The sequence below is a fragment of the Mustela putorius genome, unplaced genomic scaffold (assembly GCF_011764305.1).
Source record: "Mustela putorius furo isolate JIRA1106 unplaced genomic scaffold, ASM1176430v1.1 tig00000596_pilon_pilon_pilon, whole genome shotgun sequence".
In the NCBI taxonomy this organism is placed as follows: domain Eukaryota; kingdom Metazoa; phylum Chordata; class Mammalia; order Carnivora; family Mustelidae; genus Mustela; species Mustela putorius.
Window position 1 is genome coordinate 7329759 of NW_025421428.1, and position 16914 is coordinate 7346672.

Here is a 16914-nt window from a genome sequence, read left to right on the forward strand (position 1 = left end):
AGGTGTCTGGGCCTATGGCTGCAGGCCAGCCCCTCCCCGGCCCTGCTCAGCCGCAGAATCAGGGTGGGGATAGGGCGGGGGAGGGGGATCTTCTCCGCCTCACAGAGCTGAGGATGAGAATCATCAGGCTAAGGGGGGGGGGCAAGGACCAGGACACCCCAGGCTTTGCTCAGGGGGCACCCTCTAAAACACAAATCCCATTTGTAATTCCTTGACTCCAACCACGCCTCCCTGCTGCCCTTGGCATGAAGCCGAATTCCTTAGCTTGACTTTCAAGGTCCCTCCTGGTCTGTCCGACCTCCGACGACCTCCTCAGCCACCTCATTCTTTGTTCCTATCTACTCCCCGCCAGTAGTCTCTGGTCTTCCCTCCGGGGTACCCGCGGGTGCCCCCTTGTGTGTCCCACCCTGGGCTAACCTTGCGATTGCCCCGGGACTGAAGACAGGACCATTTCTTCCATTTTACGGATGAGGACATGGAAGCTCAGAAGGTTATGGTCCCGGCCACAGGTCACAGAGCGGGGCTGGGGTCCCAGCCTGGGCCTGTCTCCCACACTCCTAACTACCAAGGTATAAATTCCCTCATGCTAAGCTTCCTCATGCCTCTAAACCTCATGTGTCCCCCGAAATATCCCTGCCTGCATTTTTCCACTGGCAAACTCCTACTCACCCTTCAATGTCCACTAGATGTCGCGTCCTTGAGACTCCTTTCCCGGCAGACCCCTCCTGCATCTAGTCTCTTCCTGGGGCTCCCGCCCAAGCCCCAGGCAAACGCTTGTCTCGGTTCTGTCCTCTGGGTTTGTTATTGTTTATGTCAATACCTGTCCTCTCCCCTTTGTCCCTCTGTTCCCAGACAGAGAGCTCTGGCTGCATGGTTGATCCTACAGGTCGGGGACCGCAGCTCGGGAAGCGGAGCCGGGTCCTGACTCTTGCCTGGGTTTCTGAGCGGCTTTGACCACAGCCGCTGTGTGGTCCTGAGCAAGGTGCTGCGTCTCTGTGGACTCTGTGTGTCCGGATGCAAAACTGGAGGGTCATCCCAGAGACATCCAATGCGCAGGCCAGCAGAGGGCCAGGCTCGGGCTGGAGCCTGACACCCCGTGACCAGTGTGATCCTGACTCTCGTGCCTATGAGTGAGTGGGTCATGCCACAAAGCCAGCCTCAACTCTGCCCCTCACCTGCTCCCCGAGAGCTTGGGCCAGCCTCCCCGACCTTGCTGACTCTCGGGTTAATCCGTAATAATAATGCCGCCCCTCCAGGGGTTGATTTGTGGCGAGGTTTACAGGGCCTGGCCCTGAGCATTACCTTCCAAAGCTTCTCACTACTGTCATCAGTGCAAAAAAACCCTAAAAAAACCCCACTGGGGCCAGTGCCTGCAAGTCACAGTAGGGGATGGCAGGGGGAGGGGCCCAGGATCTGGGTGTAGACAGAGGAACTCAGGGGGCCCAGGCCAGAGCAAAGGAGCCTGCACCGGGCTTGGTTTTCTGGACCCAAGCTGAGCAGGGAGGTTGGGTGTCCGAGCTTCTTCTCTGGTATGATACTGTTAAACAGGTGGCAGCAGTTCCTGGGGACAGCTAGGCAGGCTTCCGGGCTCTGCGGAAGGCTGGGGACTCCAGTCTTCCTGGGTGCGGCAGGTGGTGCAGATGAGCAGGGCTGGGGCCGGCCAGCTCCAGCTGCCCCAGTGTCAAGGTCGCGGCCTGGTCTCCCCACTTCCGGGGTTGTGCGCCTAGGCTCCGCGGACCGCCCTGCCAGGAGGAGGCGTCCCTCCTGGGGCGGAGGGGGGACAGCAGAGCCGAGGGGCAGGTGAGGGGGCAGCTGTGGGCAGCTGTGGGCTCCGGGGCCTTTCTGCACCCGACGCGGAGGGCAGCTCCTGCGCCTCCCCCGGGGAGGAATCCAGGAGGGCGGCGGGGTACCGGCGGGCACCCTGAGAGTGAGGGAACGTGCAGGGCCAAGCCGCGGGCGCCCGGGGCGGGGAAGCCCGCGCAGTGCGGACTGTAGGTGGCGCCACGAGGCTGCAGTTGGGTCTCCCTGGCGGCTCCCGCGGCCGCGCGTCCTGGCGGTTCTCAGTCCCGCGTGGCCGTCCCCGCCGTCGCCAGCCCGCCGGTCTGCGGACAACCCTGTGTGTGTTTGGGGCGTTAGGGGTAGCACCCCCGCTGGCAGAGGCCAAGGCCCAGACCGACGCATGGGCGTGGGACAGGCGGCCGGACCCCCCACCCCCCCTCCGCCTCTCCAACATTCTACGCGGTTCCCTAGCTGCAGAGAATGCGGGGCGCCTGCACCCTGGGCTTTCCCGGGGCCCTCGGGGTGCACCGTGGGGCAGGTTGTGTCCCTGCCCTGTGTCGCAGCAGGTGTGCGGGGGTGCTGGTGACAGTGTGACAATGAGTGCCCGTCCACCCGCAACCTGAGAGTAGCCACCGGTGGGAACAGGGACGCGTTTGGGACTCCTGAGTCCGTGGGGAGGCCTGTGTGTGTGCTGTGCGCCCGTGGAAGTGCCTGGGGCTGATGCTGGGCGCTGGGCCTCCGGCCTGGGGAGTTCTTCCTTTGTTCCAGGGGAGGTCCCCACAGGGTTCTGGAGGCCTGCAGGATGGCCTCCAAGGGCAGAGATAAGCAGTGCGGCTTTCTCCCTCTTAAATCCCTCCCTCTGGGTTCCCTGGGCTCCTTCTCCAAAAGGAAGGAAGACTTGAGTGGGAGATGGGCACCATCCCTGTTCTAAGGAAACAGCTGGGGTGCTGTGTGTGTGCACATGCTTGCGAGTGTGTCTTTGTAGGGACATCTTTTTGAGTCTGTTGGACCGGGATCTCCCAGAGAAGGCCCAGAGGAGAAGCATCCCTGAAAGCTGGCAAGCTCTAGGGCCCCCTTGACCCATGTAGGTGGGGGTTGACTTGGCCAGTATCAGCAACAGAAGACATGGCCCCGGAGGTGGTGAGCTGCCTGTGTCTGGTGCGTTTGGAGCCTCAGGACTTTTATATCCTTTCCAGCTCATTCCAGAATCCATATATTTCATAAGCAGCTGCCCTGAGCTCTGCCCCAGGAGTAGGAGGCATGGCAGAAGGGGTTTAGAGAGGGGTAAGGCCCCACCCCTGTCCAACGGGGCCCGTTCAGCAGAGCAGAAAGGACATGTCTTTGGTGGCTGCCCGTGTTGGGGGTGTGATCAGAGGGAGAGGTAAGAAGAGCTCGGAGGGCCTAAATGCCAGAAAAAAGGAACTTTGGACTTTCTCCTACAGAATCCAGGGGCAGAGGCCCCCAATTACGTGTCACCACCCACAGACTTCTTCCCACACAGACTTAGACCCCCTCCCCCCCCCACTGCCCACGGATTCATGGCACGCTGTGTGATCTGGGAGGGTTGCTTAACCTCTCTGAGCTGTATTTTCTCCCCTTCCCTTCTAGTAGCAAGCCCAGTGCTCACTACTGAGGACAGCAAAGGAGGTATGATCCAGGTTTGGCCAATCCGAGTGCCCCATCCTGGTGCTGTGGTTGGTTCGGAGGCGGGCCCGCGATCCCTGTGGCCAGAGTCTTTTCTGCTGGACGGGCTTTGGAATCTTCACCACCACAGTCTTTCTTTGGTTTTTGAGCCGTAAAACCTGTATTGGCTTTAGCTGGTTTGCATTTTCACTGTCCTGCGATTGGGAGAGTCCCGAGCAGATCAGAAATAATGAAGTATTCCCCGAGTGGTGGGTTGAGTGACATGGTGTGTGGAGTGCCATTCCTTATGGGCAGGGGAGAGAGCTAAGGCTGAGAGTCAAAGAGATCTCAGGGACCCCCTCTCTGCAGTTCCTCTCTGAGTGACCCTGGACAGGTCATCATCCCTTTCCAAGGCTTTGTTTCCTTGGGCATAAAATGGGTCTCTGCCTCCCCCTCCTCACCCCTCCTCTCTCTCAGGTTCCCTTTACTCCTTCTTGTCCTCCAGGCTTCAGACTTTCTCTCCTACCCACTCCCCACAGGAAGGCCTGGTAGCCGTAAGCCCAAATGTGACTGTGAGCCTCCCTGGACCAAGCCCCGAGTCCTTGAACCACTTTCCGGGTCATGCCCGGCCCTTAGCTTCTGTCTCGCTGCCCGGCATCCCCAGGTGCTGGGCGAACTGTGTTCTCTCGGGTCTCCTGACCCTGCACGCAGGCCTGGAGTAGAGGAGTGGGGGTGCCCTCTCTCCTGCCCTGTGTGTCGCTGGTGAACCTCACCTTCTGTGCGCTATAGGTGGTTGCATGAGCCCCCCACTGTCCCAGGTGCCTGCGGAAGCCAGTGTTGCACCCCAGGCTGCCTGCCAGAGAGGGCCAGACCCAGGGAGACGTGATTTGTGGTCATGGTCAATGCTGGTCTAAGGAAGCCCCATTCAGGTTCTTAACCCAGCCCCCCAGGAGCTCTCGCCGGCCATCCCTGGAGGCTTTGCTCCCACCAGGGTGACAGGATCAGTCTTTGGGGTGGGGCCACCGTCCCCCACTGGGGCTGCTTGTATCTCTTTCTGCCCTTCCCAGGAACCCAGACCCAGAGCCGGGCACGGTGGGACACCTGGCCCCAAGGGTGGCGGAGAGCCCCTAGAGGGACCAGGACAATAAAGAGACACAGAGCTGTGACATCATTTCCAAATCATCGTGGCCATCAAGAAAGACTCCACGTTGTGTCCTGACAGAGGGAGGAGGACAGCTGTGCCCTGAGTGAGGCAAAACTTGACCTGAGCCCACCCACTAGCTTGGGTAGGGTGGGGAGTGCATTGCCAGCCAGAGGGCCTTTGCTAACGAAGTTCTTTCTCAATGCTTAGTTTTTCATTGTTTTTTGTTTGTTTGTTTGTTTGTTTGGGCTGATGAAAAATGTACTCTTTTCCCATCATCAGAGAACAAGAGAAAGATGATGCTTATTTACCATGCGCTGCTTGAGTCCTCCTGTCTGTGATCCTGTCAGGGGCTTCTGCTTCTGGGAAGCTATGGAGGGATGTCCAGGGAGAGGCATGCCCCCCCCCACCCCTTCCCTGAACCTCCCCTTCTTTCTGGCCTGTGTCACCCCACCCTCCATGAGATCCGCGCTCCCTGGCCGGACCTGCCCCTCCTTTCTCAGCAGAGCCTGCACTGGGGACCATTGAAGGATGCTGAAGGGCTGAGGGTTGGTGCTTTTCTTTATGCAACAGTAGTCACTTATTGAGCACCTACTGTTTGCTAAGGCCCATGCTGAGCTTCGTGTGAGCCCGGCCTTCCTGGATCCCCGGTCTGTGAAGGGCTGGAGGCTAAGTATATATTATTCGATTTCAAGGAAGGCAAGAGCTCATAGCAGGGCTTGGTGTCCACGGGAGGTGCTGGGAGCTGCGACCCCAAAGGTGAGAGGATGACGGGCCCAAAGGGCAAGTTTGGCTGGAGGTCCGGAAGCAGGAAGGACGTCACGTTTTGAGGACAGGAAGCCACGCCACCGAGCCAGGGAACTCTGAGAAGGGGTGCGTTGTGCGGGCCAAGGCAGGTGAGGCCCGTGGAGGGCAGTCACATAGGAACTCAGACCGCGGCATAGACCTGGGGCTTTGTTCTCAGACTGTGGGGAGCAGCTCCTGGAGGGTTTTAAACCAAAGTGGGGTGGGGAGGCAGAGGGGCCCCATTGGACCTGGGTTTCTTTCTTCTTCCCTTTTAAAAAAATATTTATTTTATTTAATTCAGGGATTGAGAGAGAGAGAGCGTGAGCAGGGGTAGGAGCAGAGGCGGAGGGAGAGGGAATCTCAAGCAGACACCCGGTGGAGCGGGGAGCCTCACACAGGGCTCAATCCCACAACCCCAAGATCGTAGCCTGAGCCAAAACCAAGAGTCAGATGTTTGAGCGATGGAGCCTCTCAGGCGCCCCTGGATCCGGGTTTCTAAAGGAACCCCTTTAGACTGATGAGGGAAGATGGTTGGGGGTCGCGGAGGGGGAGAGATGGGGGTGCTGGGCCGAGGGAGGGGGAGGGAGGCAGGGAGAAGTGGCTGGGTTGGGGATGTGCTTTGTGATGGCGGTGACGGGGCTTGCTCAGGGAGGGGATGGGGGGTGAGAGGCAGGAGGGCCCTGCCAGTTTCTGGTTGGTACAGCTTAGTGCGTGGTGGTGCCGTGGCCGGGAGAAGGAGCAGCTCGGGGCCCCCAGCCTGGTCTGATGGGAGCCCTGGTGAGCCTTTGGTCCTGATCCATGCCAGGCTCTGGGACTTGGGAACCACGAGTGACACATCTACATTGGATGTCAAGCCATCTGGCCTCCAGATGTTTTCTGATCATTAAAAAATGTGAGTCCCAGGCAAGTGGGCCCATGGACATGGCCGTGGTGGGCTGCTGGGCTCCCCCAGAGGGGCTGACCTGCCTGGGGTCTCTCAGTCCTGCCCAGCCCCTGTCACCCAGGGATGCTTGCCCTGTTAAAGGGACAGGAAGTGACTAGGGAATGGGGGAGAGCCAGGCCAGGTAGGTTTTCCCAGGCCCTGGACTCCCTAGGGTGTTGATCAGGGGAACAGACCTGGATGCAAAGCCTGCTGGTCCTCCATGGCCTGAGGCAGTGAGCAGCCTGGGTTTGATTGGGGGGAGGTGGAGTATGGGGTGGCTACGAGCATTGTTTCTGGAGTCAGACAGACCTAGGTTCAAATTCTGACTCTCCCACATACTGACCGGATGGCACAACTGGGTCTCCCAGAGCTTCCGTCTCCCCATCTGTAACTGGGAATACTGACACTGCCTGTCTCCTCATAGGGTTGTTGGAAAGACTAAAATTAGAGAACATGCGTGAAGTACTTGGCTCAGCACATAGTAAATGCTCAATACATACATTTTAACTGCTATTATTATAGCTCTTGGAAACAATAGTCAATATTTTACTTCCAGACCTTCGCAAATGCTGTTTTCTCCTCTCAGAGGTCCAGTCGGTTTACGCAGTGCCCGGGTCAGGGTCTTATCTTGGAAGTGTCTCCAGGCTCAGCCTGGCGCCCAGCTGACTAGATTCAGCCCTTCGTGGGCCAACATCTCCACAGCAGTCGCTCACCAGTGGCTGCTTCTCCTCTCCTAGACTGGCCACCAGCGGTGCTGGGTCTGACTTTTCTGTGTCTCCAGGACCCAGCCAGAGGCCCCAGAACCCCCACACCATGCTTTCTGGCTCCTAACCTGAATTCAGGTCTTGTTCCCCTTAGACGAGCAGGGCCTGGGTAGGGCCCAGCGCTGGGTGTGGGATGAAGGCGCCATGCAGCTGGGAGAGCAGGATCCCTGCTGGCCTGGCCCTGGCCAGGTGTGAGGAAGCAGGTCGGGAGGCCCAAGGGGGGCTGAGGTCCCTGTGGTAGAGGCGATGGAAGTTGAGCCCACGTGACCGAGGCGGCAGCCATCTTTGCTTACGCCGTTCCTTGAACACTAATACAGGTAAAAAGGAATAAGAAATCTGGGGGTCCCTGTCAGGGGCCAAAGCCCAGGCAGGTAGATGGCTGAGGCCGCAGGGGCAGGTGCAGTTTTGATGCTCTGTTGCCTCTCAGCCGAGGTCAGTACCAGACCTGTCTCCTCAGCCTGAATGGGAGACCCCGTTAACGTGGTGTTGGGTTTTGAGTGGAGAGGAGGGATTTTATGGCCTTGGTGAGGGGAAGTGGCAGACAGGCAGGGGGTAGATGGCTTTCCCGGAATCCCAGATCGCGCTTTAATAATTTGTTTCAGAATTAATGTCCATTCATGCCGCCTTCACTGTTCCAGCTCACTGGAAGATTAAATAAAACCCCGCGGTCCCCTTCCCCCCACCCAAATGGCGGGAGACCAGCCCCGTTCTTTCCGGCTGGGCTGGCTGCCTGAAGCCAGCGCGGGAAATAAATCTCTCAGAGAAAACCACTTTGCTCACACGATTTCAATCCAACAGGGCATAGTGGCCCCAGTCACTTCTTGTTTTATTTAGCTGATAATCTTTTATTGTATCAGGAGACCCTCATTGAAGTACCATGTCTTTACAGGCCGAGGCCTCCCCAGACAGCTGGGCCAGGCCTCCTCCGTGGAGCACAGGCTCTCCCCGTCTCCCGACTGTCTTCCCTTTGCTGCAAGTGGCAGAGCCAAGGACCCAGAAAGGTGGGTTCTTGGGTGCCGGGGCTCCAGAGAAGGGACAGGCCTTGGTTGCTCCTGGCTCCCAGGCACAGACCTGGGCCTCGGTAGGGGTAGAATGGGGGCACTTGGTGGGTATGGGGCCTCCGGAACCCAACCCAAGGAGACCCACTGGCCTGTGAGGCCAGGGGCGGACGCCCAACCGAGGTGGCACCCCCTCACTGAGTCAGCAAATTCTCACCGTGTGTCTTCTCTGTGCCAGACTCTGGGAATAAGATGGAAAGAGACAGGTTCCTGCCGTCTGGAGTTCCAGCCTCTCCTGGAGCAGGCCTTGGTTTTGCTGTGTTATCTCATTAAACTTTCCTGCTCGTGTACCATGGTCGGACTCAGGCACAGTCTTTCTTTTTTTTTTTTTTTTAAAGATTTTATTTATTTATTTGACAGACAGAGATCACAAGTAGGCAGAGAGCCAGGCAGAGAGAGAGAGAAAGAGGGAAGCAGGCTTCCTGCGGAGCAGAGAGCCCGATGCGGGGCTCGATCCCAGGACCCTGAGATCATGACCTGAGCCGAAGGCAGCGGCCCAAACCACTGAGCCACCCAGGTGCCCCCAGGCACAGTCTTTCTTGTTTGTTTGTTTTCATACGGGCTACCAAGTACAGAAGCCAAGATATTAGTTAACAATGTTTAGAAATAGTCAAAGCTGATAGAGTATTCCTCAAATGAGTAAACACAAGTCTTCACGCCAAAGAGGCACATGGTCATGAAAAACCACAGAGCATTAAGATACTTGAGTACTGGGGCTCCTGGGTGCCTCAGTCAGGAGAGCGTCTCTTGGTTTGGGCTCAGGTCACGATCTCAGGGTCCTGGGATCCAGTCCCCCATCAGGCTCCACGCTCACTGGGGAGTCTGCTTGAGATACTCTCCCTCTGGCGTTTCTCCCACTTACTCTCTCTAAATAAATAAAATCTTTTTTTTAAAAGATACTAGAGTACTTCTTTATCCAATATTATGATTTCCATTCCCTCTATTTTCTTTACAGTGTATCTCTTTAGGTTAGTATCAGCTAAGCTTCGTTATGTACTGATAACCACCCCTACTTTTCGATACTTTTCCAGAACTCAGAATTCTTTGAGTTTATAAACCATATCTCACCTATCTTTCACAGCTCAGCCTGGGTCGCTAGACTGTTCTGAATTCTTTCCAGGGCTTAATAAATGCTACGTACATAGAGATTTGGTTCTGATTTCAGCACATCTCTCGTTTTTAAATTTTCTAAAAATCTTTTTGTTTTAATGTTAGGGATAGACTTACAGGAAGTTGCAAAAAATAGTGATGCGAGTCCGGGTTACTCTTCCCCCAGCTTCCCCCAGAGGTGGTACCTTGCACAGCTGTGAGACGATACCAAAGCCGGGAAATTATATTGGTACGATTCTGCTAGAGAAACACAGCCTGATGTCGGTTTCACCAGGTTTTACACAATTTCATTTGTGTTTCCATGTAGTTTAATCCAATGTATAGATTTGTATGACTCAGATGCATTTAACATTATTTTTATTTTCCCTAACTGTTGAACTGAGGTATAACTCTTATAGGGCAAGGTGCACCGAGCTTAAGCGGACACATGTGACCCCTCTTGAGATGACACAGCCACTGTGAAGACTGGTAGCATGGAAGGGTTTTGCTGTTCCTGAACTTCTAGTAACAGTTTCTGTTCTCCTGTGCTTGCCTCCTTTTGAATGGTGAAGGAAAGTACTGGGAGGTTTCAGGAGGTTCTCGTGGACGCCTTTTGTCATAGGTATAATGTGGTTATTTCATTACTAGTATTAACCATGGTTAGGGAAATCTGTGTTGATTCTATTTGTTCAATAAATATTTATAGGCTGTGTTTTGGGCAGAGCCCAAAAGAGCCTTTACTGTGGAAACGAATGGGCAAGGCCACATAAGCACGTCTGAGTTGCTTGGACTTGCCGTGGAAGGCAGTCAAATCCATCTCTCTTGGAGGGAAGAGGACCTGGCCAGGGACCTGGTACCTGATTGGGAGCTGGAGGCCATCAGACAGAAGCTGCGGGTCACGGAGCAGGCCCTGGGGTGGCGCACAGGGGAAGCGCACGTCAGGGACTCCCATGGAGAAGGTGCAGTCGACCACAGGTCAGTCTTTGGTCCAGGAGCCGGAGGCCTACTTCAATTCCTGTGAGCAGTCCCCTGGGTCACTGCGCTTTGTGACAAGTTCTCTGGACGCCCCAGGGGCGATGTCTACATGGAGTTTGCGCTGAAAGCTCAGCCCGGGCTTCGGTGGAGCTGGACAAGGTGTCTTCTGAGACCAGGTCATCGTGGTGCTGCCCTCAACGGCCACCGTGCCAGCCCACTCCTTGGACCACGGGGGCTTGCGGAGACAGCCAGGAGGACCATTCCCCCGCCGGAGCTGCCAGGGTGAGGCCCGCTTCAGACCACGAGGGTGGAACCAGGGCGTGGAAGGTTCTCATTGTGGTGGTCACCGTTTTGAAGGGAGGACCTGACTTGGAGAGTGGGGCTGGGGCAGGTCAGGAAACAGCCGCACTCCAGGAGGGACCAGGGGTTCAGTGCAGGAATAGCTGCCCTGTCCCCTTCACTCTCTAGGGCTCTTGGCGGGGGGGGGGGGCAGGGTGGGTCCCCTCTCACATTCCTCTACTGAAGTCCTAACCCCTAACCCCCAACTGATGTCCCCATGAGAAGGGGGAGAAGCCAAAGAGAGAGGCTTCAGGACAAACCAGCCCCCAGCCAATACCTTGACCTTGTGTTTTACCTTTCGGAACTGTGAGAAAAGAACTGTCTTGTTTAAGCCGTCCAGCTGTGGTGTGTGTCATGGCAGCTCCGAATCCTCTCTCTGGTGGCCCAATCTGCATTGAGGGGTGCGAGCAGGGCAGCTGGTCACCCAGGAGCCGATGCCGGATAAAACATAGGACACCCAGCCCAAGTGGAATCGCAGAAGCCCCGCGAATAATTTGGGGGGCGTTCATTGAATGGGACACACTTACACTAAAATAAACCCCTTATCCAACTGAGATTCAAATTTCACTGGCTGTCCTGTAGGTCCATTCGCTAGGTCCGGACCCCGGCCTGAGAGCGGCTCAAGGACACAGCGTCCAGCCGGGCCGCCCAGACTGGGGTGAGAGCCCGAGGCTGCTTCTCAGGCCTGGGCCTCTCTCCCCAAATGGTTCCCATCTCCCGCACAAACATATTTATTGGGCTTGATGGCAAACAGATTATGCTTGTCCCGGGAAGGGCAGCTCGAGAGAGAAAACCTTGAAGTCCGGGAAATAATGATGAGGGGAGTTAAATTAAAGTGCATAAAACCCTCCCGAGAGATAACGTCAGGGTGAGTTACAGGCCCGATAAGGGACTGGGGGCTCGCAGAAGGGGCTCAGAAAGGTCGCCCGGCGGTGCGCAGAGGACCAGGAATCATAAATATGGGGCAAGATGCCCAGCCGGGGTCACCGGGGTGAAAATATTGGGGTCATTCCAAAAACAATTATCCTGCTTGGTTTGCTCTTCGGGTCTTGTAAATCTTTCACCTTTTATAAAAGATTTCTGGGGAAAGAAGCACTTTGGAAGCTCTAACTGATTTTTGCGGCGGCCTCTTGGTGGTTCTGCTAAAAGAAAACAGAAAGACAAAGGGGGAAAACGTAATTACCCAGCATTCTCAGGGGCGTGGGGATGGGCTGATGGGTTTCTTCCCATGTCTCGGGGAGTTTAGGCTATCCTGGGCTCTGACTCACTCCGTTTGGAGCCTGGTCACAGTTCAAGAATTCATTTGTTCCGTGTCGCATCCAGCCGCAGTGGGGCCCTTGTTACCCCGTGGGCCCTGCGTTTGGGGGCAGACATGGCCGCCATGGGGCCGCCATCTTGACCAACGTGAGGTCATCCTGGCAGACAAGGCAGTGGTGTTCTGGGCCAACATGTACTGAGGCTCACACGCCCTCACAGGCTCCCGGAGCTAGAGCATGGGTCTAGGCCGGACCTGGGCTCCAGCTCACTGCCCCACTGCCTTCACCCCATGGTCTGTCCAAAAGGACCCTGGGACAGTCTGCAGCACCAGCGGAAGCTGACAATTGGTTCTGCGTGACTTTATTGGGAGCTGCCATATGCCTTCCACAACATAGGCCCCAATGCCTCGGGCTCAGCCGAGGGCTTCATTCTGGAGGCAGGCATTTCCAAGGCTTTTCTGTCCTCTGAACATGCGCGGCCACGGAGCTGGTGCTACCTCAGAAATCTCTCTCCCATCTGCTAGCCCTTGGAATCCACCTTACGGATGACTGGCCCTATTTGACAGAGAAGGAAACAGACTCGCTCAGAGAGGTGACAGGACTGGCCTAGTGTCACACAAGTAGGGGGTGAAGCAGAGGTGGGATTTCAGTCCAGACTCCAGAACTGTGTTCTTGCCTGTGTCCCATGCCATGGTTCTCGTCAGAAACGATGGAGGGTTAAGACTGCCGGGTCTGGAGTCAGACGAAACCTGTGGCCTCGCTTCCCCTTCGCTGTGTGATCTTGGGCGATTCACTGAGCACGCTGAGCCTCACTCTCCTCCTCTGGGTAATGGGCACAACGCTAGAGTCCCACCACAGGGGCGTGGTGTGGAGTCCAGAAGCTCAGTACCGTGTGTGGGGGGGGTGCGGGTGGCGAGCCCAGGCCTGGTGCCTCTAGCGCCCTCCAGAGGGGGAGGCTGTTGTTTTTATGTGTATTTGAGAAAGAGTTTCTCTCAATCATGTTTCTGGTCAGCCAACTCCCCAAAGGATATAATTATTCAAATTGAATAAACATTTGCTGACTGGGTCTTGGACTTCCTTTAGATTCAGGCCAGACTGAGGCGCAAGAGAAGGCAGGAGGAGGCCAGAGTCAGGGAGTGGCCACGCCTGCCCCAAACTAAACTCAGTGCTCACAGAGAAATACCATGCGCTCATTCTTCATTCATTCATTCATTCATTCATTCATCTAGCAAATGTTACTGTGTGTCAGGCCTGCTCTGGGTGTTGGGTGCTGGGGTACAGTGAATGGGGAACAAGAGGACTAGAGGCCCCTGTACTCTGAGATCATATCCAAAGGGGAGCCAGAGAAGCCAGGGAGGGGGCGACTGCTACGTGGTAGAGCATGGCAATGATGCAGCAGGGAAAAAGATGGAGTGGCCCTGATGATCGCCATGGAAGCGTGTGGGCTAACTGTGGCTCAGAGAGGCCAAGTGGTCACACAGCTAATAGGCAACAGCACTGGTGTGCCTGACTCCAGAGGCCATGCTCTCAGCTGGCACCTGACACAGCTTCCCTTGGATTGCCTGAAACAGCATTGCCACCTGAGTTCTGACTTACCCCCGTTCTAGAAATGTCTACACATGCTTCCACAAAAGAGAACTTGGGCGATGCTGAACATGGCACCCCCTTCCCAGAGCATAGTGGGCGGTGGTTAATTAAAGGCTCTGAGGGGTCCTGCAGCCTTTCCCCTCTGTCTCCATGGAACCCTTTTGGGGACTAGGAAACCTAACATTAATTCCATTCCTTCACAAATACTTGCTGGGCAGGCGCTACCTGACTGCACGGAGGAGGGAAGAAGGTGTGGTCCCTCCCCCTGGTTGTAGACAGTTGGTGTCAGTCACTTGCCTCAGGCTTCACCTTGCGACAGTGCACCCGGGCAGGAGGGGGCTGCCGAAGGTTGCGTGATCATCCTCCTCCACACTCCTGACTTGCTGCGTACCCCCCGGCCCGGTCCGGGCTACCATTGCTGACCCCACTGGGAGCCTCCCCCTGGGAGTTAGTGCTCAGAGGCGGAGGAGAGGCAGGGGTGACAATGCAGATGGGGAGCGCACGGTCTTGGGGCTGGGGCTCCCGGGCGTCCTCCCCGGCGGAATTCCCCGAAGGAGACGGAGAGAGGGAGAGACGACCCACAGCCCAGCCCTCAGAGTGTGGCTCGGTCCTCGAGGGCCCGGCTTGGTTCCCATGGTGCCTGGGTGGGCTGAGGGCTGTGGATTTTTATGGGACTCCCATTGTCTGCATTCTCATGGCTTCCTTTCCTTGCAGTCAAAATGTCTTGGCCAAGAGGATGACCAGGGCCCTCCTTGGATGCTCTGGAAACCAGAAACTCCAGTCAGCAGCAGGTATGAGAGCGGCAGAGGCCCTGGCAGCCTTCCTGGAGGAGGAGGAGGTCTTGAAGTCAGGCCGGCTGGACCGGCCACCTCAGGTATCCACTGGAAGACTGCGGACATGATGGTGATGAGCAAGGGCTCGGGCGTCTGGAAGGGCCCTGCTCGATTCCCAGCTCTGCCCTTAGCAGCCGTGTGACCTTGGGAAAAATGACAGGACTCCTGTGAGCCTCGATTTCCTCATCTGTCAAATGGGATAAAGACAGAACCTCAAAGTGATCTTGAAGGCCTTCACCCAGGGTGGCCCAGAGGAACATTGCACTGGTGTTGAGTGTTGGCCGTGCAACAGAGACAGGATTCTTTCTTTTCTCCTCACATTCTTTTTCTCCTCGAAAGAACTAGAGACTCTCTGGAAAATACTTCTTGACCTGAAAAAGTCCCAACTGGACGCTCCTGTGGGTCTGTTACAGACATGACTTTGCAAATCAGATGTGACAGGGAAATGTGTGCCAAGATGGTGGCCAGCTGTTCGGCTGTGGGGAAGGGGCTGCTTAGAGACGTGTGCGGCCTCCTCAGAGAGCAGACGGCCATCAGCCTCGGCTGTGCCCGGGGCACAGGTGTGTGAGGGTGGGCGCCCCTGCCTGGGAGGGGGGAGGGCTAGTGGGCTGCTGGCGGATTAAACTCTTTCACACACACACTCACACTCCCTTGCACACTCGCGCGTGTACACGCGCACGCACACACACACACACACACACACACACCACTGTTCCGAGAGAAGCTGGTCTGGAAGCAAGGACTCCACTGTACCCACTTGGAGGAGGCAGGCATTCGGGACTGGAGTCAGAAGCAGGTGCAGGTCCCACAGACACCCCTCCCACGCCGGGCAAACTCCGTCGCTCTCGAGGCCTTGCTGTTGTGGAAGGATGCTAAGGGTCCCTGCTTCTTGGTGAGAGCGAGAAGATTAAAAAAAAAAAAAAAAAAAAGAATCAATTTTGTAATGACAGTGGTTGGCATGTCATAACTGCTACAGCGGTCCGCTGATTTCACCGTCCCCTCCCCTGCTCTGTAAGCGGGGTCTCCTCCCCGGAGCCCCGTGGGCTTTGGAAGGGGTATCTATCACCCTGGCTCATTTCCCAGCCACAGGGATTGGCCCAGGGATGGACACGTGGCCCCTGCCGGGCCTATGGGAGACCTGGCCTGGGACGTGTCTATGGTATTTGGCGAGACAAGCCTCCTTCTGAGGCTCGGAAGTCTTGTTTAGGTTGTCCCTGCCACGTGGAAGATCCCCCCCCCCTTTTTTTAAAGTTTCTTTTTTCATGTATTTAAGTCATTTCTACACCCAACGTGCTGCTCATACTCATGACCCTGAGATCAAGAGTTGAGTGTCCTGCCAGCTGAGCCAGCCAGACGCCCCAAGGTTGCCCCACTCAGGAAGAGAAATGAAGCCGAGAAATGGGACAGTTGTGTATCGGGTCATCAGGGGGACACAGGGCAGCACGAGTGCCAGCCGGAACTGCTCTGGGGAAGCCCAGGAAGGTATCAGGGTCCTGTCCCCTCTCGGCATTCCAGGCAGTGTCACAGGTTTAAGCCCTGTCCCTGAACCCAAAGGGCTCTTCTTTCAACATGGGAGAAACCAACCATCGGAAGTGGAAAATTTCTTGGCTTAAGAATGAAGACAACCATTTGGCCCATCGAGCTCTAGGCCCCTTGGGTACCACGGCGGTGGGCCCCAGTGAGGCTGACTGAGCCCAGAGGGAGGCTGAGAACCATCTCAAGGTAGGCCTTAGTGGACACTTGTTGAATGAACGCCAAATGCTTACATTACTCCAGAGTTGGAGAACTCACTTCCCACCAGGATACAGCTCTCATAGTGGCTGCCTTGGAAGGATTCCTTGGGCTTCTTCTGGGGTTGGTTGGAATTGGGGGGGGTCCCAACCTGGCTCCTGGGTCTCCCCATCATCCCACGCCAGCAGCAGCTCCCTTCCCCCATGCCTTCCTCTCGCCAGGATGAAGACACTCTTTGTAGATCTAAGTTAACGAGGTGGCTGCTTTAGTCACGGACACTGGTTGGAGCCTAAACTGTGGTTCGTCTCTGTCGATCAATGCATCGTATCTTTCCCTGAAAGTGATTAGAAAGAAGAACTGTCCATCTCACCCGATTTCATGTCTCCACACTGTCAATTTATAATTCTGGTTAATGATTGCTTGGACAGAGGGCCAAGCGAGCCCTTCCCTACATGCTGCCTCGTTCAGGAAGGCTCCTACCGCGCCAGCCTCTCTCCTGTGGGCCATCTCACCTGGTCCTCCCAGCAACCCTAAAAGGTGGTTTTATTATTTTTTTTCTTTTTAGAAAAGATTTTATTTATTTATTTGAGAGACAGAGAGAGTGAAAGATAATGAGTGGGGCGGGGGGAAGCGTAGAGAGAGAAGCAGACGTACCGCTGAGCAGGAAGCCAGGCCCACGACTCGATCCCAGGACCTTGAGATCATGACCTGAGCCGAGGGCAGACACTTACCTGACTGAGCCACTCAGGCGCCCCAAGTTTTATTACTGCTGCCCGCATTTCAGAGATGGGCCGTCAGCCAGATGGAAGGATTCACTTGAGGCCCCTGGCGTGGCCACTCACAGCCGAAGGGTGAGGGCCCGTTCAGTGGAGACCCAGATCCCAGAGTTCGAGGCTGTGGGGAAAGTTCTCAGGCAGGCCCCAGACCTTGACCTCAGAAGCCCTCGGGGACAGGAAGCCCCCACCCTACTTTCCCCCAACAGCTGCTGTGAACACCCTTCCTTGTCATTTTCTGAGCCTTCTCCTGACTCT

The 16914-nt window shown here is 56.0% G+C and overlaps 1 protein-coding gene and 1 long non-coding RNA gene across 3 annotated transcripts; both read left to right on the top strand.

Moving 5' to 3' along the window:
- The first annotated feature begins 1546 nt into the window (after window positions 1–1546).
- Window positions 1547–8368, top strand: LOC123392783. 2 transcript variants are annotated; one of them, XR_006607434.1, is made up of 5 exons: window positions 1547–1800; window positions 2765–2937; window positions 3388–5439; window positions 7905–8016; window positions 8252–8368. It is a non-coding gene; the product is annotated as an uncharacterized LOC123392783 (long non-coding RNA). The 2 variants fall into 2 exon arrangements; XR_006607433.1 differs by having other exon boundaries at window positions 7905–8368.
- A 953-nt stretch (window positions 8369–9321) lies between these two features.
- On the top strand, window positions 9322–16414 carry LOC101691780. Its single transcript, XM_045082915.1, has 4 exons — window positions 9322–9412; window positions 9885–10137; window positions 10234–10419; window positions 14034–16414. Exons 1-4 carry the CDS (start codon window positions 9322–9324, stop codon window positions 14218–14220), a joined length of 717 nt encoding a protein of 238 aa, XP_044938850.1. The 3' UTR covers window positions 14221–16414.
- The last annotated feature ends 500 nt before the right edge of the window (window positions 16415–16914 follow it).